The sequence below is a fragment of the Poeciliopsis prolifica genome, unplaced genomic scaffold, assembly GCF_027474105.1.
Source record: "Poeciliopsis prolifica strain line A6 unplaced genomic scaffold, Auburn_PproV2 SCAFFOLD003, whole genome shotgun sequence".
In the NCBI taxonomy this organism is placed as follows: Eukaryota; Metazoa; Chordata; class Actinopteri; order Cyprinodontiformes; family Poeciliidae; genus Poeciliopsis; species Poeciliopsis prolifica.
The window spans coordinates 15,824,054-15,848,806 of record NW_026562378.1 but is presented as its reverse complement, the minus strand read 5'-3'; the positions used below and the strand labels follow the sequence as shown (position 1 = coordinate 15,848,806).

At 39.3% G+C, this 24,753-nt stretch overlaps 1 protein-coding gene across 1 annotated transcript; it reads left to right on the top strand.

Annotated features, from left to right (window-relative positions):
- Positions 1-7,438: 7,438 nt before the first annotated feature.
- On the top strand, positions 7,439-24,338 carry epha2a (eph receptor A2 a). The gene is made up of 17 exons (XM_055027095.1): positions 7,439-7,582; positions 9,211-9,278; positions 11,221-11,857; positions 17,277-17,432; positions 17,521-17,853; positions 19,059-19,186; positions 19,312-19,492; positions 19,599-19,701; positions 19,950-20,002; positions 20,092-20,217; positions 20,454-20,639; positions 20,734-20,795; positions 20,908-21,117; positions 21,781-21,930; positions 22,168-22,361; positions 23,069-23,224; positions 23,574-24,338. Exons 1-17 carry the CDS (start codon positions 7,507-7,509, stop codon positions 23,680-23,682), a joined length of 2,928 nt encoding a protein of 975 aa, XP_054883070.1. The 5' UTR covers positions 7,439-7,506; the 3' UTR covers positions 23,683-24,338.
- Positions 24,339-24,753: the final 415 nt, after the last annotated feature.

Here is a 24,753-nt window from a genome sequence, read left to right as displayed (position 1 = left end):
TTGATGGATAAATATCAGCTTCTATTTGACCTGCATTGTTCAGCTGTCTCCTAGCGTCCCTCAGAGAAAACATGTCTCCCCTTTGGCTCAGTAATGATCTTATTGTTGTGGACCACACTGCAGGTTGTTGTCTCTGGTCCTGCTCTTTTATTCCTCTGAACAGATGTGGCCTTCAGAGCACCCTTGACCCAGCTGTTCAATGTTTCATAGCTACTTAGCGTCTCACTTTCTGAAAGCTAGATTCAAAATGCTATTTTTATACCCCTATTTCCTTGGAGAATTTGTTTGTTTATATTTAGGATAACTTGCAACATTTCAGATAAAAGGTTTGAGAAGTATTCAAGAGGTGTGACAGATGAGAGAAGTGGTCAGAAAAACAAACTGCTGCCTCTCAGACAGCTGTAATGCCTGTGATCAAGCCCTCCCAAGTTGGCCAGCCTCTGTGAAATGTAAACAGTCAACAGGATGGAGCATCCTGTGTTTGTGTGTGTGTCGCGCAGTCTGGCTGTTATTGTGGAGGTGATGGTTGGAGTCTGCCGAAGAGAGAATGAGCCCCAGCAGAGCCAGCTGTCTCTGCCATAACCTCAGACACGCAGAGACTTCAGGACGTCTCCCCCCCCCGTCCCCAATCATTCTCCACAGCTCACATCCCCCCCGGCTTCCTTCCTCCCCTTTGTTAAGCCTGCGGGCAGACTTCGTCAAGCTGAGCACACAAATGAATGCATATGAATGTGTGCTGTCATCTTTATTAGGCTGCTTTGCCAACACACATTAGAATTAACACAGCTCTTTACTAAAGGCAGTTTCACTCTCGGTGAAACCCCCCACTCTTCATTTGCCAGACGAGGAGGATTACAGCGACTGCAGCTTGGGATAAATTTGAATACACAACCTGTTGCATGCTAATAAGTGAACATAATACACAAGAGTGATTGACAGGCCCACTTTTAAATGGCTCACAAGGCCTTGCAGTAATTTTAAGCCTAGTTATTTGATATACACAATGCACTTTGAGAGTATTTATACCCCTCGATTTTTTCTACTTTATAGTTTGTGAGAACTACGAACTTCACTGTATTGTCTTGCATTCTGAGTGATAGATTAAACACAAATCAGTGTCTGATTGTGACTTGGAAGGAAAACAAAATGTTTTTTCTTCTTTTGTTTTGTTTCATTCTTTTTTTCACACAAAAGTTCTTCTACTCTAATTTGATTTTCTCTTAAATGCCTGAATAAAACCCAGTGTAGCTACTGGTTTTTACAAATCACCTGTTAAAACAGATTTCTGGTGTCGTTTGGACTTTGTATAATTCCAGTTTTTTTCAGAGCATTGCTAAACAAATCATAATTTCAATTTCATTTGATTTTGTTTATTTGTTTATTTGTTTGGCACTATGCAAAAAAAAGTTATTTCAGTCAGTAATGCATATATTCCAAGCATCAAGCAGCGCATTAAGTTTAGTTCGTTATTCAAATTAGGTTTAAAAGTTTTCCACCCAGATTGAATCCAGTCATGGACTTCACATGCATTGTGTTGTTAACATTGCAACAATCCCTTGTACTGAGCATGCATGCAGCAACAGTGGAGAGGAAAAACTCACCTTTACCAGGAAGAAACCAGCAACAGAACCAGATTCAGTATGAGTGGCCATCTGCCACAACTGAGGACTGAAAAGACAGCAAATACACACACACACAAAAAAAACCAGAAGCACTGATGTAGGAGAACTTTCTGGTGATGAAAAGTAAAATATTAACAGCAGCAGAGGGACAATGTTCAGTTGCTGGCAGCATCATCTCAGCTGATGACTTCTCCAGGAAGGCAACACAGCCAATCAGAAAATGGAAGAAAAAACAAAACGGAGAGAAAATATAGAGTTAGTAGTCGAAATAATAATAAATAATGCAAATTGGGGAGTTGTAGACAGTTCTGTCGTGGAAAAGTCTAAATTCAACTTTGGTTTTAAAACCATAAACCAAAGCTTTGTATATATCACAGAACATGATTAAATATCCCATCCGAAAATAGAAAGATCATGGCACAATTGCAAACCTACAAAGGTATGACTCGCCGTCTACTGTAAGCAACTACAACATCCATCAGAGAAGCAGCCACTGATTTAGTTTATAAATCACCGAACGGCTTACCACCAAAATACATTAAAGACCTTCTGCTGTATCAACCTTTCAGACCTTTCGGGTCTTATGCTTCTGGTTCTGGTTCTGGTGTGCTCTGTGTCCACAAAATCAAACATGGAGAACCAGCATTCACCTTCTCTGCACCACAAATCTGGAACAAATTTCTGGAAAATTGTAAAACAGCCGAAACACTGAGTTCCTTTAAATCTAGAGTAAAAACCCAGCTGTTTAGAGATGCTTTTGAAACAGTACAACTGAAACATTAATCAACATTTTGATGTGTAACAGTGGCATTTGACAATTGTTGACTGTTGTATAACTTTATGTTTTGTGTGTGTGTTTATGATGTAAAACACTCTGAACTGCCTTGTTGCAGAAATGCATATATATTGCTTGATTGATTGAGCAGGATACAATTAGTCACTCTAGGAATCTGTTCTTTTTGAAATCGTGGCAATAAAAACGCCGACTTTTGAAAGTTAGCTTTTAAGAAGGAATGTTTGCAGTTTTCTACATGTGAAACATGACAAATATGTGAGAGAATGTTTTGGCCAACACGCAAATACACAAAGCATGGTGATGGCAGCATCATTCTGTGGGGATGGTATTCTTCATCAAGGAAGCTAGTTGACAGGATGATGGCTGCATTAAAGCAAATAAAAATTTGTTTTGACCTAAGATTGAGACAGAGGTTTAATTTTCAGCAGCAAAACAACCCAAAATATAGACTTACATCGAAGCATATTCACATGAAAATCCAGACCTAAATCTAATTGAAATTGAGGAACTAGACTTGAAAATTGGCTTCCACAGAAAATCTCCATTGAAATCTGACTAAGATTCAGCTATTTTGCAAACTGGAATGATTAGAGATTCCCATCTGTACATGTGGAAACATGGTAGAGACATATCGCAAAATGAGCTGCAGCTGTTGTTGAAGAGGTTTTATAAAGTATTGACTCAGAGTGCTAAAAACAAATACTCTTCATACTTGTCACTTTTTATTATGAAAAGAAACAAATCTGAAAAAAATCTCATTTAAAAATGACTTTATGTCTAAAGTGTAAGGCAAGTCAGGATGGTCTTATATTTCAAAGTATCTTAGTTTGCTGTCATGGTGAAAGACCTTTTGTGTTTGTCTGCTGCTGCTGGTTGGTTCAGGTCAGTGTAATTGCGGGCAGCGATGACTAATCGGGACCAGATCAATGTTCCCTATGAGTAACTTCCTGGGTTTCTAACCACATTCTCACAGTTCTTCTGTTCCTGAATCAAAACTTGTCAGAACGTGCTGTTTCCTTTGTTTCTGAGTGCTCTCCCGCACACGAGGGGAGCCTTTATAGACAAGAGACACCCGCCCCTGGTTCCAGCTGAAGGAGGCACTGTCTTTGGCGGAGGCATGTGGACTTTTCAAAGGGAAATGACTCAAGACATGAAGGAGGAAAAATAAACACGAAGGCTTTTCTACAAAGAGTAGAGAAGAGAGTAAAGGATGAAGTAGTGACTACAGGATCCATTCAATGTTTGCAGGGATGAAAGAATGTTGCTTTTGTTGTGTTGTCATTAGAGCAGAGGTTGTCTGCATGCTTCTTTCATGTTGTTGAAATTTCCATCCAGTGTGATGCCCAGTCATGTCTAAAGCACCACGGGTGGTGAACAGAGGTATGTCATTGTAGTTACCCAGCAGGGATGTCTCCTGGATTTGTCAGCACATAGTTTTGTTGTTTTCTCTTCACAGATCATGCTTTGTGTGGTTTCAGTTATCAGATGTGGGATTGCACAATGTTCCGTGGTTTAAAAGCCTTTGACTTTTGTAGGATCATCAGATCTCCTTTAAAACTCATGAGGATTAACTCTAAAGCTTTAATGACTCCTTTAATGTGGGTAAAAACCTCAAAAATAGAACTTTTAAGTGATTTAAAGGCAAATTATTGACCTGTTTTTTAAATTAGATATCACTTTGTAAAAGATATGTTTAGTTTGTGTGTGAATTTGTAACACAATTAAAATGAAAAGTTTACATCCACTTGTTTTACAGAGTGAAAATGACAATACATGCCACTTGAAATATAATATTACACTAAGGAAACTAATAAATTTGTGAGGTTGCAAATATTGATGGTGACATTTTTAAATACCTTTGAGCCTGTTTGCTTTTCTCGGGTGAAATCTTGCAATGATGTATTGTGTGCAAATAAATAATGAGGATTCATCTCCACATATGAATCCATCATGTCTTAATAAGTTCTTTTTTTCGGCTCATCACTGTGAGTTGTGGAAAGCAGCCAGTAGATCTCATGTTTGCAATGCACAGAAACTCCCTGATGTTTTCTACAGCGTTCCGTCTCTATCTTTGCTGATGCCACAGGAACAGTGATGTTTAAGGGGAGGGTTTGGGATGGGGAAGCAGGTCTGAATGACATGGCGTTGCTGCATCGGCCGTTGCTCACTGACCCACAAAATGCGGGCCCAACCCCCTGTGTGAAAAACTTTTGTGCTGTCATCACCCTCAGAAGCCCGGCAATGACGGACGGACAGAGGGAGGGGGGGCGAGCGATCTGTGAGGCAGCAGTCCACACTCTGCAGCAGGACACATGCTACGTTAGGTAAATGAAAAGGAGCTTGTATTGTAATGAAAAGCATTTGCATACTTGTGCGTTAGAGAGGGTGTTAACCTTTGACACCCTCGAGAACAGGATGACAACGGGTAGCACTTCTCCGAGTGCGAGGACCAGCACTTGAAAGCAGCACCTAAACGCACGTAAACGTGTTTTCAAAAACTCGTGAAGAGTGAAGGAAAAGGGCAATGAGTGCTTGGGATGGACGTTTCCTTCAAGTGTTAGTTTGAACTCAGAAGAATGTGGATTGTATAATTGATTGGTAAGAGATACGTAGGTGTTGAAAGAGTGCAGTTGCATTTTCTTTTCCTCCTTAGGGGAGTTTTATTACATAGGTTTAGTCACTTAAGAGGTGCTTTGAGTATTTGATTAAGTTTAAACTGGGAAATAGATTAAGAGAGCAGATTCAAAGACGAAATAACACTGAACTCCATTTGACTTTGCCATAAATCAAATTACGTTCACAAAACATATTTACATCTGCTAGAACACACAACAAAATGTACAACTAACGCGAGTTTTGACTTAAACTGCAATCAATTTTGAATGTAGTTAAAGCGTCAGATCGTTTTTCTTTCCCTACAAGGTCAGAAAGTCATAATTCAACCCGCACTCAACTTGTTAATCTGCTTCTTTTTACCGGCATCTTCCATTCTCTGTGTTGTATGATTAATGCCTGTGTTTAGTAACGACGGACAAGACGATGTTCGACCCTTCAGCTGATTTTTTTGGGAGCCTCTTTGTCTGGATGGTCTCTGCCCCCCACCTCAGTTTGTCCCACCCTTCATTTCTGCTGCTCTCAGCCTAAGGGGGCTCTTCCCTCCAAGTGCACGCCGCTCCACGGAGAAGACTTGACTCTGACATTCCTGCAGATAACAGTTGCTAGGCGATGCCATTGTTGGGTTTTTCTTTGTGGCCTCATATTCATACCCAAATCCTAAACTTCTTTTTGAGGAACGTCTCATTAGTAGTCATATATTCATACCAGACCACCCCCCCACTTGACCCCTCCTTTACCAGCCGTGGGAAAGACAAGACCTGGACAAGTTGTGGAGGATTCAGGCAATTACTTGAGAGACGGTCAAATCATTGAACAGCCAAAACACACTTTTAATGTCACAAAATGCGCCATTTGCACTGCAACACAGTCGTTTGGTTGTAACGTTATACATAGATAAGCATCTAAGTTTGATGGTTTTTAAGTAAATTAAGAAAACTTGAGTTTTACCAAGGAAAAAAAAATAGAATTAGATGTTAATGTGTCTGGATATAAAAATCAAGAGGTTCAAGTGAGGCTTAGTTTTAAAAAAGTGATTGTTTAAAAACCATTTTTCATGCTTTTCAAGACAGACAATTTTGCTTCACTGGAAAAGCAAATATTCTTTTTAGAACTATAATTTAGCTGTACTGGTCTCAATTAAATAAAGCCACATAAGCCTATAATTATTTACATGCCTGATAAATTTAGGCATAAAGTAATATTTTAACTTTATCAACATTTTACAATACGTTAACACCCAGATGACTCCTGACCTGAATCTGATGAGGAGTATTTCAAGGGAGCTAAAGATTAGGGTGAGGATAAGCCTCAACTACTCAACTCATCTAGAAATATAGATTGATAAAATATCAGTGGAAGCTTTAAAATAAAGTGAAAAAAAACAATATGCATTTAAATTTGAGAGATGTTTGTATTATTCCCTTTCTAAAATACAATTTCATGTATATCAACAAATCAGTCAAGTTTAATTTTATAGCACATTTCTGCAACAATGCACTTCAAAGTGCTTCACATCATAAAAACACAAAAATACAAAATCATAAAATACACCATGCAGTGAACAATTGAGAAAAGTGGCAAATATTACAAATTGATCAGTGCAATGTTTCATTTATTATGGTTTAGAAGCTTTTGTTTTTGGTCTTAATTTAAAGGAACTCAGCGTTTCAGCTATTTTGTAGTTTTCTGGAAGTTTGTGCCAAATATGTATATACAATTCTGAAAAAAAAATTAAGAGAGCACTTTAAATGAGCAATTTCTCAGATGTTACCTTTTATAAAAACATGTCTGTATAAAATGAACATTGTTCTTTTATTCTATGAACTATAGAACATGTTTCCAAAATTTCAAACAAAAAATTTAGTCTTTATTTGCAGAAAATGAGAAATGGTCAAAATAAGAATAACAATGAAATGCTTTCAGACCTCAAATAACGCAAAGAAAATGAATTCATATTCATTTAGAAACAACAAAACTAATGTTTTAATTCAGGAAAAGCACAGAAATCAATATTTGGTGGAATAACCAGGAGGGTTTCAATGGGATTCAGTGCAGTATTTTTTCCAGAATTGCCTCTATTTATAAAATGTATATGAATATAATAATATAGCCAAATAAATTACATCTATAGTTAATTTTTACATTATGGGCCATGTGGTGTTCTCATCAGCTCTCATTTTATTGCCCTGAGGACATTTTTATTCCACGAATTAGTTTATGGCTGATGCATTCCTGGAGCAATTAAAAAAGGATCAACTTCTCCTCAATGAAACAGCTGCGTGGCTCCGCCCTCCTACCTCCATATATGGAGCACTTCCGCATTCCACGGGCCGGTGGGCGGAGCTATGACGCCACCTGTTTCTGAATGGGCCGTGAGGCTCCAGTTCGGTCAGCCGGTGCGGACGAAGTATTCAGGGACCGGGAGACGGTGAGACTGGCAGCACACGAGTTTTTTCAGAGTTGTGTGGAAACATGGGGCTGCCTCGGGTCAACTTCTGCTTCTTTCTATTTATTACTCGAGTTTTAATCAGCCTTCAGTCGAAAGAACGTAAGTACTTTTTGAATCACGTTGTGAAGAAAAGTAGTTTTGATAGCTTTTCACTGGACCGCACCTTGTGAGTCAGGAGGCTGGAATTTAAAGTTTTGCTTCCGATTTAGCTCCAAAGTTTAAGTAGCAGCTTAAACTGTCTTGCTTTTAGATTCTCGTTTTAACTTTTATTTATTTTCTTTGTTTGCTTTTACTTCATCCTTAGCCAAATAATAATAATAATCCAGAGCAGCATGTTTTGTTCTGTTTATTTATTGAACTTGCAGCTGTAATAAAACACAGCGATTATGAAAGTGCTTTGATTATCGCTTTTTCTTAATAAGTCCATCCGTCTTGTTTTAAATTGAATGTGCCTCTGGAGCTGCTGGAGGGGGGCACCTGTTTCCTGATTTAACATGTCACATTTTTTTTTTTTTTTTGTTTCAATCGGGTCACGCAGATTCATGTATTTCCCCGCTTCATGGTCGTTTAAAAGCCCACGCCTTTCTCAGACACTATTAAATCTTGCACCCTGAGCCCTGGAGGACACGGTCCCTGAAAATCTGAATAAGACCGACATGGCTGATTAAAACGTCAGAGCGTGGCATGTGCCCCCCCATAAAACCGCTTCCCCACCCTCAGATCAAAGCCGAGAGGTTTATTTAACAGCTCAATAGTTTAGATGCATTGGCCAAAGGGGTTTTTTTGTGTGCTTTCTTATGTATCTTACTGTAATGCAATTCAGAGATGGTGCATTGTTCAAATGGACCCAAGAAGAACTCAAATCTGAAGTTTCTGCACTTTACAGATTATTTTCAGCTAATGAAACCCCAAATCAGTTTCCAAGAGAACTTAACTAGAAGGAAAATGTAAAGCAGACTTCTTAGCTTAAATTATACATTATCTTTACTGCACACCTTAGTAGCAAGGTAAACCGTCCCCGATATCCTCCACAAGGAAGCAAACCACAAAAAGCCATTGCTAAAGGAGCTGCTCTTACTCTATTCATGCATGGTAATGGAAAGTTGAGTGGATGAAAAAAGTGTGGCTGTGGCATTCTTCTGAGAAAGTGAACGTTTTCTTTTTTTTCCCCTCACACGTAACCCTAAGTTAAGAACACAATTAAAAGTTTATAAATGACCACTTCTCAGCTGAATTACTGAAATAATTACATTATTTCATAAAATTCAAACTTATTGAGATTTTTTTTTTACAATTCCTTCGAGAGCTGTTTTCTCTTTTTGCTCATATGGGCTTTAAATTAGACCCAAGCACATTCAAAACAAATTTGTACGTTAATGAACAAATTTAAAACTTAACTGCTTAACTAAAGAGTGTAATTGTTATTCTTAATCTCATGTGCTGCTATTTATTATTGTTTTTGATTTCATCTGTACTTAAATGAATTTTATAATACTTTGTTTGTCCGATAGCTTTCTGTCCTTTTTAATTTTAGTCAATGCGCCTTTTGGGGAGTTCTCCCTCACAAAAGGAGAGTTTCTCTCAAGGCACTTTCTGTTAAAATAATAGTTACATAAATGAAATAAAACAGGACATTCGTGTCAAGGTTTCATGTTGATGAGTCAGACGTTATCAGTTGAGCGTGAACCGGCTGTAACCAAGTCATATATTTGTGTTTGTCCCTGCAGATGTGTTGCTAGATATGAAAGCTTCTGGGTCAGAGTTGGGATGGTTGACGTCGCCGAATGAGAACGGGGTGAGTTTTTACGCCTCAACAGGCACTTTTAGGATTCCAGATTCTCGACTTGAAACTTGACTTTTTTTTTTTTTTTTTACGAGAACGACTTCTGTGAAAGTTTGGTGTAAAACCTGCCTGGTGACAATGACAGAGGCCTTCCTCTTGCTCATTTAGCTCCACTAAAAAAGCTCTAAGGGTGCGATGGAATGAACGGCAGCTCGATGAGGTTTGGCAGAGCGCAGCTTCTCTTGTGTTAATGTTACCCTTTCATAAAGAGCTTATGGATGCCGTTAAAATGTCAGGGTTCAACCTAGATTTAAATTTACTCTGCTGAAGTGCGTTTTACAGGGCTGCAGTGGATTACTCTTTATGTACAAACCGTAAAGCTACATTTTCTCTCCTTCTATATGCAGAGATAACACTGAGAAGAGATATAGAGGGACATTACAGAGAGAGAAAAAATGTCTCATCCAGATGTACAGAGCCATCTTTCCCATCTCTATCTATAGTTCAGTGGCTTTCCATCCAAAATAAGAAACAGGATATGGCCATTTCCAGAGTGTGGTCTGTGTTTCTTGTTGCACTCAAAGATCTAAGAATTTACGGATTGGCGTTGTATTGAAAAGGATTTCCCTGTTTGTCCAATTTGAGCTTTGTTCTACTGCAACTTTGCCTCTACTTGCAAGTTTTATTTAGTTTTGCACGTAGGATCCTTATTTTCTGAAGCTTTTTTTTTTTTTGGCTATAAAATTTCTCAGTAGTTGCATAGTTAAAGAGAATGCCGTGTTCGAAAACTTTAAGCAGTTAACACCCTACCTGGGAAGCAGTATAATTTTAAAATCTTTTGTAGTTCTCAATCAAAAAACAAAACAAGAACTTCCCATGCAGTCGAAATTAAGCTGGAAAGCTGGAATTTATCAAGCATCGCCTTCAAAATGTATAAATGGAGTCAATCGAGAAATCTTTTTTATTTTAAAATGGTTAAAATGTTATTGCACTCCATGCGATTGGTCTTTTATGAACCTTTATAAACATTGTCACCAATTTGCGTTAGGCTATTGACCAAAGAGTCGGGTAAAACCGAGACAGGAAATGATGCGCCACAAGCGAACAAGGCATGCAAAAGCTTTCCAGTCAGAGTCCTGTTTGAAATAAATGTCAAATTGCTTAAAAAAGAGAAAGATTATAGTGCTTTAAGTTACTACTGTTTTATTACAAAGACGTACTTTTCTACTAATTAGTTACTCTGAACAGGAACATGCTCTCTTCTGTGTCTGCGTTCAACTCATCTGCAGTTCACTGTCTTTTCCACATCAGTTGTAAAGTTTGAGGAGTCAAGCTTTCCCTACAACCTTACCGAACTGCTAACATATGACGTGTTAAATTTTAATCAGGACTTAAGTCTTTTAATCTTTTTACATGTCAGTGCTTCCCTCTAATAAAAAAACCCTCTAATTGCTGGTGACTTTCCTGCCATGCCTCTCTCAGCGCTGTGCTTACAAAGCTTGTTTAAGGGCCATAAATGTTGGTTCTACTGTAGTAGTTGCTGGGTTGATTCCTTCCACGCATGCAGCCATGTGTGTTAATGGAAAACCACACACGTCGAGTGCACACAGCACATGCCCAGACGATGTTAATTCTTTGGGAAAAAAAGCTTCAGCAGACTTCTGAGCTTTAAGAAAGCTTGAGTAGGCCTGTTGTAATAAGCTATAAATCTAGTAATCGCATTATAAATTAGCTTCTGTTTGGATGATTTATCATTTTTCTCTTTTTTCTCTCTCTTTGTACTAAAACTTAGACTACAAATGTCTTCCGTTGGATGCATATCCCTTTTTTTGAAGGGCAATTTAGTTTACGGAGACTTCACAAGTGAATGTGAAGACAGTGAAAGTGAATTTTAATGAATTTTCCGCTTTCATTCGGTGATATTAATGCCATGTTTTTTTTAATCTTCTTGCAGTGGGAGATTGTTCAGACGGTGGTGAACAGCTCACTTTTATACACCTATAGTGTTTGTAACATAGACTCTGCTGACCAGGACAACTGGGTACGGACAACTTTCATTCAGAGTCGCCCAGAGAGCAGCCGCGTCTCTGTGGAGCTCCAGTTCATCGTCCGGGACTGCAACACCTTCGGCGGCGCTTCTGTCACCTGCAAAGAAACGTTCAACCTCTTCATCTCGGAGGCTGATGCCGACGTGGGAACCAGCTTCCGCAAGGGGCAGTTCCGCAAAGTCGCCACCATCGCCCCCGACGAGGTCACAAGAGGCCGCGTGGCGAAGGTCAACACCGAGACGAGGACGGTGGGGCCGCTGTCCAAAAAGGGCTTCTACCTGGCCTTCCAGGACATGGGCGCCTGCGTGGCCCTGCTGTCTGTCAGGGTTTACTACAAGACGTGTCCGTCCACCGTGCAGAGCCTGGCAGCCTTCCCGGAGACGGTTGCAGATGCCCTGAGGGAGGTGGAGGGAGTCTGCGTGAAGAATGCCGACAGACAGACCACCCCACGCATTTACTGCACAGCTGAGGGTAAATGGGTGGTTCCCGTGGTGCAGTGCCAGTGTCTCCCAGGATACGAAGCCACAGAAAGCTCCTGCCAAGGTAAGCCTTGCCAGAAATCTGCCTTCAACTGTGTTTGTCTTACTTTGGGTGTTGTAACAAATTTGTCTTGGCGGTGGGGAGCAGGAATGCTAATTATATCAGGTTTGTTTGGAAATAAGTGCCAAGAGAAGGCGGCAAATAAAGACTTCTTCATTTTGTGAGTAAATTTGAAGCGTTTCCCTCTGATGCCTCATCATACTTGTACCTGTTGCCCAACAGCTTTTTGTTCCCAGCCCCGGTCTCTCTGGTTTTAAGAATGAGGCATGGCTCAGACACGGTTTTACGGCTTCCTGTGAAAATGCAACTTCATATGACCGTTGAAATTTTTTGTCCTCTGACGTCATAAAAGTATTTGATGTGAACTTAAATTCTTAGAATGAGGTGTTGGAAAATTGCTGTGCAGCTCAAGTTACATTTCTTGAAAACTCAAACACAAATTCTATTATGAAAAACACAAATCCAAGAAGGTTTAAAACTGACATAAAATGTCATTTCTTCTCTTCTTCGATATTCATACAAAGTCCAATGTTGAATGTTTTTACAGGTCGTTAAAATTTCCCAATGAATTGTGTACTACTTTGGTTTTTAACATTTTAAATGAGCTTTTGCAGGCAACTCAATACTGATGAAAAGTCGGACTTTATGAATATAATATATTATTCCAATTAATTAAACATGACCTTTTTGCTGCTTCTGAAGTTGAAATTTCCAGTGTAAAAATCAGACATTTCCCAACAATCCTAACCTCAAACTCCTCTATGTCTGCCTTGCAAATGACTCATTCTACATCTTGTGAAACTCTTGAGCTGGCTTTCCATTATAATTACCTCAAAGCTGCAGTTATCCCTGCTGTTTCTACACGTTTTGCTCACATACTTTTTCCTTCCACCCAACTTTCTAAATATATCCTTGCATACACAACTCACTGAACAGCCAGCCCCTTAGGAATGACCATTTTTGACTGATTCAATTTTTTTTCAGCAATATAATTTCCAAATTGAAGCTCATATGTTACGTATCTACACACAGATCAATATAGGAAGTGATTAATATAGATATTTAAGGTATTTACTTGAGTTAATCTTGGGGATTACGTTTAATGAAAACACAGAACTGTTTATTGAAATTAAATATTACTACATACAAAGGCTGCTGCTTTCCCTTCTACTATGGTAGAATTGAAAGCTTCCTACAGTTTTCTGATAAATCTTTTTCTTTCACTCAACTTTCTAAAATCTTGGAAAAAAAAAGAAAAAAAAAATATATATATATATATATAGAGAGAGAGAGAGAGAGAAAGAGAGAGAGGGAGAGAGAGACGGCTGCACCAAAACTTTTGCAACATTCAAGAAAAAACTAAAATGGATGTCAAAATATAAACGTAAGTCGAAGTAAGTTTGTTAAATAAGGAAAGGACAGAGCGCTGGCGTTCTTGCTCTATGTGCTCTGTTTGCATGTATAGAAAAGTTGGTCTGTCCTTTGGTATTCTGGGGTGTGGTGTGTCGAACTATCTGGAGGAAACGTGGGAGGAGAAACGGTACGGAGTGAAGAGGAAGGAGGGAGGAAGGGCCGTCAGTGTGCTGTGGGGATTTCAGAGAGGAATTCTTTCTTCCTCACGTCACCGCAGTACCTTCAGCGCTGATGGACTGGAGGAAGGGCCGTGTGAGTGCGACTACCTGAAAGCGGCGTGTGTCTTCTCCTCGCAGGAATTTGTTTTGGGCAGGTCGCTGAGGCAACCAGAACCACAGATTGCAGGGAAGAAGCTGACACACCTTTCAGGGGTTAGACTGAGTCAGGCTGCGGTTTTATGACTCCTCACAGTCCGAGCCACCTTGACTAGCGAAGACCCGTTCCTGTAAGACCATTCCCACAGAGGCAAGGAGTCAGCTTTTATAGGCCCTAAACACAAGGGAAATAATCTTTTAAGTGGTTAATGAAGTGCTTTTGAAGCTTTCTGACTCATTTTGAATCCTTTTCTCCTCCACAATTAATGTAAAATATTGTGCAACTAAGTTTAAAATAAATTCTTGTAATAGATACTTTAATGCCGCTGGCGAACAATGAGATTTGGAGAATGTGTTTAACGTCCTTTACCAGCCACCAAAAAAATAAAGTACAAAATTCTTAATATTCTTAATCATGTTTTAAGTCAATTACATTTTTAAAATAGGCTTTTAAAAAAAATAAATTTCTGTTTAATAAGTATATCAATTTGGTCTTTGCTTCTCTTAGCAACTCTTAAAAAATGGAATAGACCAGAATACAAGTGATTTTGTTAATTAATTTGATATTTTTTTCACAGATTAAAAAATTGGGGCATAAAAATATTCTATCAAAACATGATTAAAATGCAAATAAAAAACAAATTAATTAAAATAAGTTAAAGAAAAGGACCTTTTAATACAAATATGATCTGTTCCTTTATGTAAAATAGATGAGCTTGAGCTTTATAGACAAGAAATGTACCAGAAAAAAAGCATGTTCACTTACCTTCTACATTTTGAAGAGTTTTATATCATTTTTGAACCAGAAATCATGGATTGAAATTAAAAATTTCTTTTTAAATAACTTTAAAAAGTGGATCTTTAGTCAACAAATTAATTTGGATTTATTTTACAGGAATTATTAATTGCGATGGCAGTAATTTCATTCAAAAGATTGGATTTGTCAAAAGAATATTAAAATTTGAAATTTATTTTAATCCTCTTTGCTGTTGCTCACCCGGGAAGTTGCAGTTGCATATTTTGTGTTGTTTTATATAGACTAAGCAAACAATTGATTAGAAGGCCAATTAACTGATATTGAAAAGTTCAGCCCAACATACCAGGAACTGATAAGCCCTGCACTTCAAAGCACAAGTGTAGCAATCACATTGTAAAAAAAAAAAAGAAAAATCAAGATGCAACAGAGGTGTGTTTTAATCTTTAAGGTTTCTCATGACGGCCAAACGAGGAGATGGAAACGGAAGTTGGCACAAAAAGGCAGGAAATTTGCTTTGAACAGGGAAATGTATGATTCCAAAGTTTAGATGATAAGCTGATTAATAAGACGGAGGAAACATCTGTTGTTACACGAGGAGGGGAAGAAAAAGGAAAGAAAAAAACTGTGATCTTCTGTCAGCCAACAAGAGAAAGTGATACCCTAACAGGCTCATGTCCTGCGTGTGGATTCCACTGGCGAGCCCAACTGTTGTGGGAAAAGGAAGCAGGAGCGACATGAGGAGGAATGCTGACTGACACAAATAAGCAGATTGTTCTTTAGTGGACAGTTGGTGCATGAAGGGAGGTTAGATTTGAGGGCTGCTTAGTTAGGTGTGGGGTGTAATTTAGTCAAGAGGATTAGTAGAGCCACAGGACAGCTGTTAGCCAATGACATGCCCCACTCGGTCTCCTTTTACTCTTTCATCCGGTTGTTAACACACGCAACGAGCTCCCTAATCCACGCTCTCACTCATTATGACAATGGCTTGAGGCACAAAGAGCAAAAAAAAATTTTTCGATTATTGGATGCAGCGGTGCGCAATTCATGTTCTTTTGAGAGTTTTAGCATAAGACAGCGTGAGAGCATCAGAAGAATAAACGCAGAGATAATAATTTGAAAAACTTTCAGCCATCTCATGCAAATGCTCTGTTTTGTAATTTGCATCAGATATGCAATGCAAACACATGCAGGCGTTGCCTATTGCCGAAGTTTGCATTAACAATGTTTGGGGTTTTTATACACTGCACACATGCTGCCATTTATGAGCTTTATACGGAGCAATGCAACTTGTTTATGGCACCACTCTGTCCAATCTCACAGACAATGGATGAATGGGGCCGTAGTTCCTTCAGTACGTGCCAGAGGTCCTGCTGTTCCAGCTCCAGATAAAATGGGCAGGCCCCCTTTTCTTATTCGAAATAACCTCGGCTACACCCCCCCTGTCGCCGAGTGACTCCCCAGAGAGCGCTTCTGTTGGTGCTCCAGACCTTAGCCCCCGCCGTCCCCCTTCCATTCATCTTCATCCCACACTCAACCTGCTCCTTCTCCTCTTGTGCACCAGCACTGCTTGGGGTGCAAAGGTCCTTCTGCTTTGGTGGGGAAGCAACGCGCCCACGTCTTTCATCCAACGTTCACCCGACCTCTTCTCTCGCTCACCAGAGCAGGCGCCAGACTAAAGGCAGGTCGTCAGAAAGCAAAGTAGACGAGATCTTTAAATATATATATATATATATATATATATATATATATATATATATATATATATATATATATATATATATATATATATATATATATATATATGTATATATATATATATATATATATATATATATATATATATATATATATATATATATATATATATATATATATATATATATATATATATATATATATATATATATATATATATATATATATATACTTGTGGTTACCTAGCACCTGTTGAGTAACTGGTGCAGCAGCAGTTTAAGATTTTACCTCATAACTTCTTAAAAATAGAAAAATAATGGTGTGAAGTAAAAACTGTGGATAGAAGAGGAAGTTTGTCAGTATTTCAAATATTTTAAACAAAAAAAACCCCAACTAATCATCAATTATTGATTTCAACCAATGTTAAATGTGATGTCATCCAGCCTTGGCATTCAGAAAGCTGGGTGTGGCAGAAAACTGACATCATCTCTATAATGAAACATAGTGGTGGCAGCATCATGCTGTAGAGACCATTTTCCTTGACAGCTGGTTAGATATTTATGGATGGAGCCAAATACAAGGGAAACCTGGAAGAAAATCTGTGAAACAGTTGAGCCTGGGGTGGAGGTCCAACATCCAGCGGCCGCTGAGGCCTTACCCCAGTCAGAAAATATGTGCATCTGCTTCCACAAAGGAAGGAAGAAAGGCCGGAAACAACAGCCTCTGGCTGAATTGCGGCTCACTTTCTGATTTCTGTCCTGCATGGATGTTCATTAACCTCTCATGCCCTGGAAAGCTCTTTATCTTTGCAATGAAAAGTCCATTTAAACCACTCCAGCAGTTTCCAAGCTGCCATTTCCTTTGGCAAAAACAAAATATATTATCTACCAGAAATCTGAGCCGCATAGTTCACAGGGGAGAGGAGAGATCTGATCACCTGATGGATTTACTGCCATGCTGCCATCCGGTAGGCTCCGGCACTGTGACCTGAGATCATGCCTTCAGGCTGAAAAAAGAAAAAGGACGAGTGCAGGCAGATCATCAGGGAAATCCCGTCTCATTCTTCCGGATACAAAGACTATGTGATTATAGGTTAGTCACAACAAATGCTTCCTTTAGGTTGAAAAGGGGCCGGACTGACAGGGACAAGCTTATTGTTTGCTTTCTGATCGCTCATTCCTTCCTCTGTTTGTCTCTTTCATTTGTCACACTGAAATGAACACTCCCTTTTTCTCTCACACAGAATGCAAACCAGGCTACTTCAAGCCATCTGCCTCCAACGAGTTTTGTCAAGTGTGTCCGGATAACACCAAGTCGTCTTCAGCCGGTGCGACCGAGTGTGTCTGTGAGGACGGCTTCTTCAGATCCCCATCTGATCCTCTGACAGCAGCTTGCTCTGGTAAGAAATCCCGCTCGCTTCCAGCTCCATCTGGACTCACTGAGGCTGTTTTAGAGGACTGTTCTGACTGACTTACTTCCTGGTTCAGCTCCGCCCAGCGCCCCACGCGACCTCACCTCCACCACGCTGTCGGGCGATGGCCGCCTGCTGCTGTCCTGGAGCCCACCTCTGGCGACCGGAGGCCGCAGCGACCTGACCTACAGCGTGGCGTGCGAGATCTGTGACGAGTCCCAGTGCATCGCCTGTGGCGAGAAGATCCGCTTTGAGACCGGTCCGACAGAACTTAAGGAGCCTGGAGTTGTTGTCAGTGACCTGGATTCTCATCACAACTACACATTCACTGTGGAGGCTCACAGCGGGGTGTCGCAGTACGGCACAGCGAGGGCCACTGCAAGCATCACCACGACTCTGGATTATACAAGTGAGATTTATGGGCCTCATTTTCTCTAAGTATTCAATGATCATCAGTGTAAGCTTACATTACCAAATGTCATTACTGTGATAAAAATGTTTAAAAAGGCCTTCAAATTAATTAATGTCTCAAGATTTCACAAGTATCTAACATTTAATTTGATTAGATACTAAATAATAATTTATATCTCTAACAATTCTTTAAGCTATTTTTCAATAATATAGCTCTTTTATATGACAAATAAATGAATCACAAATGCTTTACAATAAAATATAAAATGAAATGTTCAGTAATACCTTATTTGTGTCAGCTTAGGAAAAAGTTCCTCGCAGGAATGTCACAAAATAGAAACACAGAGACGATCAAATAACAGAAGCAAAACAGATTTTGTGAAATATTATTAAAAATATCAAATCGACTAGATGTCAGACATCACATAACATATAAAGTTTATCTGAATGATGCTGCATGAGTTCAATCTATATAAAAAAAAAAAAAAAAAAAAAAAAAGAGAAACAATGAAACAAAGTAAATACTAGGTGTTAAAATTAGATCCAAATAAAAGCCTGTTTTTAAAGAGTAGCCCTTTGTGTCACGTCATATTTAAGGGATTAGTCATGGATTACTTACAACAATGCCTGGATAAATGTACAAAACTACAATTTAAATGTGTCAGTTACATTTATTCAATAGGAATTTTCAATTGGGACAATAATTGTGAACCACTAGTGAATTTCTCAGTGTATTATTTTTGCTTTATATACATCATATAAAGAAAAAAAAATTTTTTTTCCTTACATATAAAAAAATATATAATTTGCTATTTCTTACTACAATTAATTTACTTAAAGAGTAAATGTAATCAAATTAAAGGGTGATTTTTCCTCTGAATGTGTCAGTGTGCGGCTGCATTAGAAGTTGAACGTTTTTTAAGCTTTATTTTCACATCCGTGTGGCTCTGTGTGATATAACTAAAGTCTTGAAGCATTCAGATAAGAGTCGCTTATTGAGTTACCGTGAGCTAGGGTTCCAACCAGCTTAAGAGAGGAAAAATGTTTTGGTACAACGTTTCAATTAAAGGCTTCTACAAAAGATGGACTTACTACACAGGGAGGAATTTGGTCTGACCCACTGAATCCCAAAGGCTTTCATTTCCAAACACTATGATTAGTCACTAACCATTATTTTGCGCTCTGTCTCTCGCCGACCGTTAGATCCCCCCAAGGTGACGTCGATCCATCTGGATGACCGTGGTCCCACCAGTCTGTCTCTGTCCTGGACTCTGTCTCGCAGACCTCCAGCCCACATCAGTCACCACTATGAGCTTATGTACCGCAAAAAAGTAAGATGGAGAGCTTTTCTTTTCCCATGTAAAATGTAAAAAGCTTTTAATGTAAATGTATGGCTTTTAACGTAGATTAGCATTAGAATAAATCTTTCTAACACAATTTCAAATTCTCCTTGCAGGATACTGAAGGAGAGAGTGATGTGACCACCTACACAGTCCTAATTCTGGACAAAAACTCTGTCCACATTAATGACCTCTCCCCAGACACGACCTACGTGTTCAGAGTTTTGGTCAAACTGAGTCCTGAAGCTATGCCTGGCAGCTACAGCAAGGACCAAGCATTTCATACGTCAGCCTTAGGTACAAACATCCATTAAAGCTACCAAACCCAACGCATATCGGAATAATATGTCCTGTAAACGTGTGTGTTTTTCAAAATGACAATGATCTTGTGTGATTTGTGCAGCTGAATCTCAGACACAAAACAAGCCCACGCTGGTAATGGGAGCTGTGGTCGGAGTGGCTGTCATCCTGCTTATAGTCGTGGCCGTCCTGCTGCTGCGAAGAAGGTGCGTTTCAACATACTCTAAATCCACGTTCGACATGTGTGTGTCATTGAGATAAATATTGTGTACCATTTACAAACCTGTCAGCTCTGTTATTATCAGCCTCAAAACAAAGGAGGGGTTGTAGTAATAGTTAGGGCCGCTGTGGAATAAATCCTTTGTCTGATTCAGCCAAGGCTGACCTGCAATTATTAAACGCTGGCATCTATTCTGCTCAGTCCCCCAGTGATTGGTCTTGTTTTTCCTCTCAGGAGACTGAGCTCCCGGGGTAGAGGAGGACCTGAAGATCCCTACTTCTCTACAGGTTAGCAAACCAGGAAAGCAGTGTTGTGTTTAACGACAATGAAATGTTTCTTTTGAACTTACTTATGCTTATTTTGTTTTCTTCTTCAGACCAGCTTAAGCCTCTGAAGGCGTACGTCGACCCTCATACGTACGAGGACCCTAACATTGCCATCCAAAAATTTGTCAAAGAAATCGACCCAAATATTATTAGGAAGGAAAAAGTCATCGGTGTCGGTAAATATTCGACATTCATAAGTTTAAGTTGAGATGTTTGGAGATTTAGTGGCTGACTTTAGATCACCAAAATTTTACTGATTTTAGTCATTTAGAATTTCAAAACACTTTATTTCCATTTCATTTTGATAGTAAAATCAGAGTTACAAAGTTGTCTCTTTTTGGGTCACCAGACAGTTTCTACTCTAAGTTCAATGACATTTCTTTGAACCATTTTGATCGTCTGTGCTCATCAGGTGAGTTTGGCGAAGTGTTTCGGGGCATGATGAAGGTTCCCAGGAAAGGAGAGTTGGCTGTGGCCATCAAGACGCTGAAGCCCGGCTACTCAGAGAAACAGAGGCAGGACTTCCTTAGCGAGGCTAGCATCATGGGCCAGTTCTCACACCCAAACATCATCCGGCTCGAAGGCGTCGTCACCAAATGTAAGCCTGAAGCTTAAATCAGACCGTCTGTTTAATTGGATGGATATGTAAAGTTTAATTTGAATTATAATGATATTTTTGACTTTCTTTTCAGTCAAGCACGCCATGATAGTAACAGAATACATGGAGAATGGAGCTCTTGATACATATCTGAAGGTAGGCGTCTAAATTTCCTTAAACTTTGTGAAATTTGAGAAAATTAATTTGTCATTTCTGTAGCATTTTTAAGAACATAAACAACAAATATGTTTTTTTAAATTTCAATTAGGAACACGATACTGAGATTCCTCCATACCAGCTTTTGGGAATGCTGCGAGGAATAGCTGCTGGTATGAAATACCTTTCTGACATGAACTACGTCCACCGGGACTTGGCGGCGAGAAACGTCCTGGTCAACAGCAGCCTGGAGTGCAAAGTGTCCGACTTCGGTCTTTCTCGTGTCTTGGAGGACGATGCCGAGGGCACCTACACGACCAGAGTGAGTCCAGCTTTTTATTAAAGCTGCAGTATGAAACTTTTATAATAAATGTGTTTTTTAGAGGATCTGAACAAATAAAGTGGCAGCTAGTACTCCCAGTACTAGATGAAGAAATACACCACTAGTCCAGAAACAACCAATCAGAATCAGGAGGAGGGTCTTAGCGCTGTCAATCACTCTTGTGCTCACTCCATCTCGCTTTCACTTGGCCATGAATGCTAATGCTAGTTAACATGACCACTGATGACGGCAAATAAATGGTTTTCCTGTAAAATTGAGTTGTTTCTCTGCCATTAGCACATTTAGTATTACGTGATGCTAAACGTGTGAGCATAGTTAAGACACTCCTCCTAGCTCTGATTGGTTGTTTTTCACTGGGGGCGTCATTAGTGTCACTGGGAGAAGGTAGAGAAGCCAGATTTTTTCACAGATTATTTGTCTCATGTCATACTGCCTCAAGATGGTGACGTTTTAACAAATATGGAAAAACATACTGCAGCTTTAAAACAGAATTAGAAACTCCAACTCTTGCTGGGCTTAGTCTCTATCCACTGCACATTTGTTAATTGTGTTTCCACTCATAAGCGTTTGGTCCCTCACCGCCTCATATTTCCTCTCCTGTCACATGTTAAGCTTGGTTTGTTGATGTTTCTCTTGTGTCAGGGAGGTAAAATCCCAATCCGCTGGACCGCTCCAGAGGCCATTGAATACAGGAAGTTCACCTCGGCCAGCGACGTGTGGAGCTTCGGGATAGTCATGTGGGAAGTCATGGCATTCGGAGAACGGCCCTACTGGGACATGAGCAACCATGAGGTATGTTTCATCTGTCACGACCCTTATGGCTGTGATGACTGATTGTTTTGGCCTGTGCTTGGAATGTGGTGATTGAAAGCAACCTTACGGCCAAGCGTGTGGTTTCTCACCATTTTCATCAAATCTTAATGTCAGTGTAGGTGCTGAGCAGTTTGTTGGACTGCTGCCTGTTCAAACTGACTGTAGCTCATAAATCGACCTTAAATTCAAGAGCTGCTCCCCTCTCCTCCTCCTCAGGTCATGAAGGCTATCAACGAGGCTTTCAGGCTTCCCGCTCCGATGGACTGCCCGTCTGCTATCTACCAGCTCATGCTTCAGTGCTGGCAGCACGACCGCTCCAAGAGACCTCGCTTCTCAGACGTCGTCAACATTTTGGACAAACTTCTGCAGAGTCCAGAATCTTTGAAAACCATCGCTGACTTTGACCCACGGTAAGGACAAAATGTTTGTTTTAATGAGAAAGAGAAAGACACATGAGGGAAGTGATACATTGTTTATGACATGTGCTTATGTTAGCATTTCATCGTTTTCATTTTTAAATTGTTTTCACTGCAAACATATATAGTGTTAACAGCTCATGTATACCTAACTTTACCTAACCTTTACATTCAAAATTGTGTGATGTTGCAACTGATGATTATTTTAGGTCATTATTCTGACTGTTATTCTGATAAAAAAAGAGCACTTTCTGCAGATTTTCATTTTACGTCTTAAGCTTTTTCATGCAATATTAGAAATACATTAAAAGATGAAAATAAACAAGTAATTCACTTGATTTTTAAAATAACATACAATAATAGAGGATTCCCTCAGCGAATTTGAACTGGATGAAGTGAAAATTACACCACTTGAGAAGTTTTGGGTGAAACATATTTACAGACAAAGAAGTTTTTATCTGAAATTAAGTAAATATATTTACTTAACCACATCCCAGTTGATATATATATATATATATATATATATTATCATATATATATATATATCATATATATGTGTTATCATAAATAAATGTTATAAAGTTTGTGAGAAGGCTTACAGAGAGAGAGAGATTAATAGATGATGGTGTATTTTCATCATTACTTGCACAGAAATGTGCACTATGTGCTTGTGAATACTGATTTCCTGTGGTTCCCTGCAGCGTGTCCATCCGCCTGCCCAGCACCAGCGGCTGTGACAACACCATGTTCAGATCGGTGCCCGAGTGGCTCGAGTCCATCAAGATGAGCCAGTACAATGAAAGCTTTGCTCGAGCGGGGATAACCACCATGGACCATGTGCTCGCCTTGAGGCCTGAGTGAGTTCTGTGCTGATTCACCTCTCAGCATGCTGCATTTATAATTCCTCAGCACACTGAGGAATTATAAATACTTGATATGCTAATTTAATTTCCATCATAAACTGCCACAACTATGTGTGAACAGTTTAAACAGTTCTTGAATGGCTGTAACTTTTAAAGTTAAATATTCAAGGGAAAGTAGACTGTTACACACTCTGCTTGTCTGTGCAAATTAAACTTTCTGGTGCTGTGAGCTGTAATTACTCCACATTTAGCTATGGAATGTGACTTTCATATCTGCATAGGTTACAGATTCCCGCTCGTGTTCAGCCTTCTGACAGCGGCGTGTTGATTTGCTTCTTTTCAGAGACATTAGGAACATTGGCGTTCGGCTGCCCGGCCACATGAAGAGGATAGCATACAGCATCCTGGGCCTGAAAGACGAGACCAGCTCCCTCAGCGTGTTTGCAGTGTGATCTAAGCATTCCTCCAAATCAAAGTGCACTGACCGGCCATGCCATTTCACTCAGACCAGGAGGGGACTGAAAGGGGGGAGTGAAACCGAACCACGCTGCAAGGATGATTTTTTTCGTCTTTATGTGGCCCAACATTGGATGATTAAAGAGGAGCCATCGAGCCACTCAGAAAGGACTGAGAACTGAGCACATTTGTGTACCATATCATAACAAAGGAGAGTAATTTATATAAAAAATGTCTCATATGTTGAACATATACAATTTCTATGATGTAGATTACACAAATGTATGAAAACATGCATAATGTGAGAGTGCTTGCACTTGTAGTACCTGACTGAAATATACCAAGCACTCATCTTTTTCTATTCTGGATCCGTCAGCCTTTTGTTCTTGTACTTTCTATAATTTGTGACTTGTGTATAAATTTGTAAATCTCATTTCACTCAGGGCAAAAATCACAGATTGTTATGGTTTGCAGTTCATGTCTTCATCGCATATTTTCATTTGTTTACATCATGTCTTAATACAACTGTTCACTTTTTATTTAATATTTATTGTATTTTATATTTATGTCATTTGTCATACAAAATAACAGATCTGGTGCGTGTCAGCCCAGCTGTTTCTTATGTGTTGGAATAAAATGTTTGTTGCCAGTACTGGCTGGATGATTTTTTTTTTCTTTTCATTATGTGTCTGTGTGAACTTAGCTCCCCTTTACCTTGACAACTCTAAATAAAATCCACTGGCTTCAGAAGTCAGACAATTAGCAAACAGAGTTCACATGGGTAATTTAGTCTCTTCATAAACACAGCAGTTCTGTGAAAACTCAGATGGTCGAAAGGAGAAAAACTATAACATTTGACTCTAAATAACCCCCCACTGTAGAGCAGTGGTGGCAGCATCATGCTGCTTGGATGCATTTTTTTTAGCAGGAAGAGGGAATCTGGTCAGACTTGATGTGACAATAGGTGTATCTTCATACATGGTTAAACCTGAAAGGAAACCAGTTAAACAGCTGAAGTAAATACTGATAAAATTCACTTCAGCTGTGAAATAAAATGTAAAAAGGTT

What these genes read in the sequence shown, in the direction of transcription:
- epha2a (XM_055027095.1), top strand. Translation starts at nt 7,507, where the DNA reads ATGGGGCTGCCTCGGGTCAACTTCTGCTTCTTTCTATTTATTACTCGA. An exon ending in CACGACTCTGGATTATACAA is followed by an intron (nt 17,854 to 19,058) that starts GTGAGATTTATG and finishes GCCGACCGTTAG; the next exon opens with ATCCCCCCAAGGTGACGTCG. An exon ending in ATTTCATACGTCAGCCTTAG is followed by an intron (nt 19,493 to 19,598) that starts GTACAAACATCC and finishes TGATTTGTGCAG; the next exon opens with CTGAATCTCAGACACAAAAC.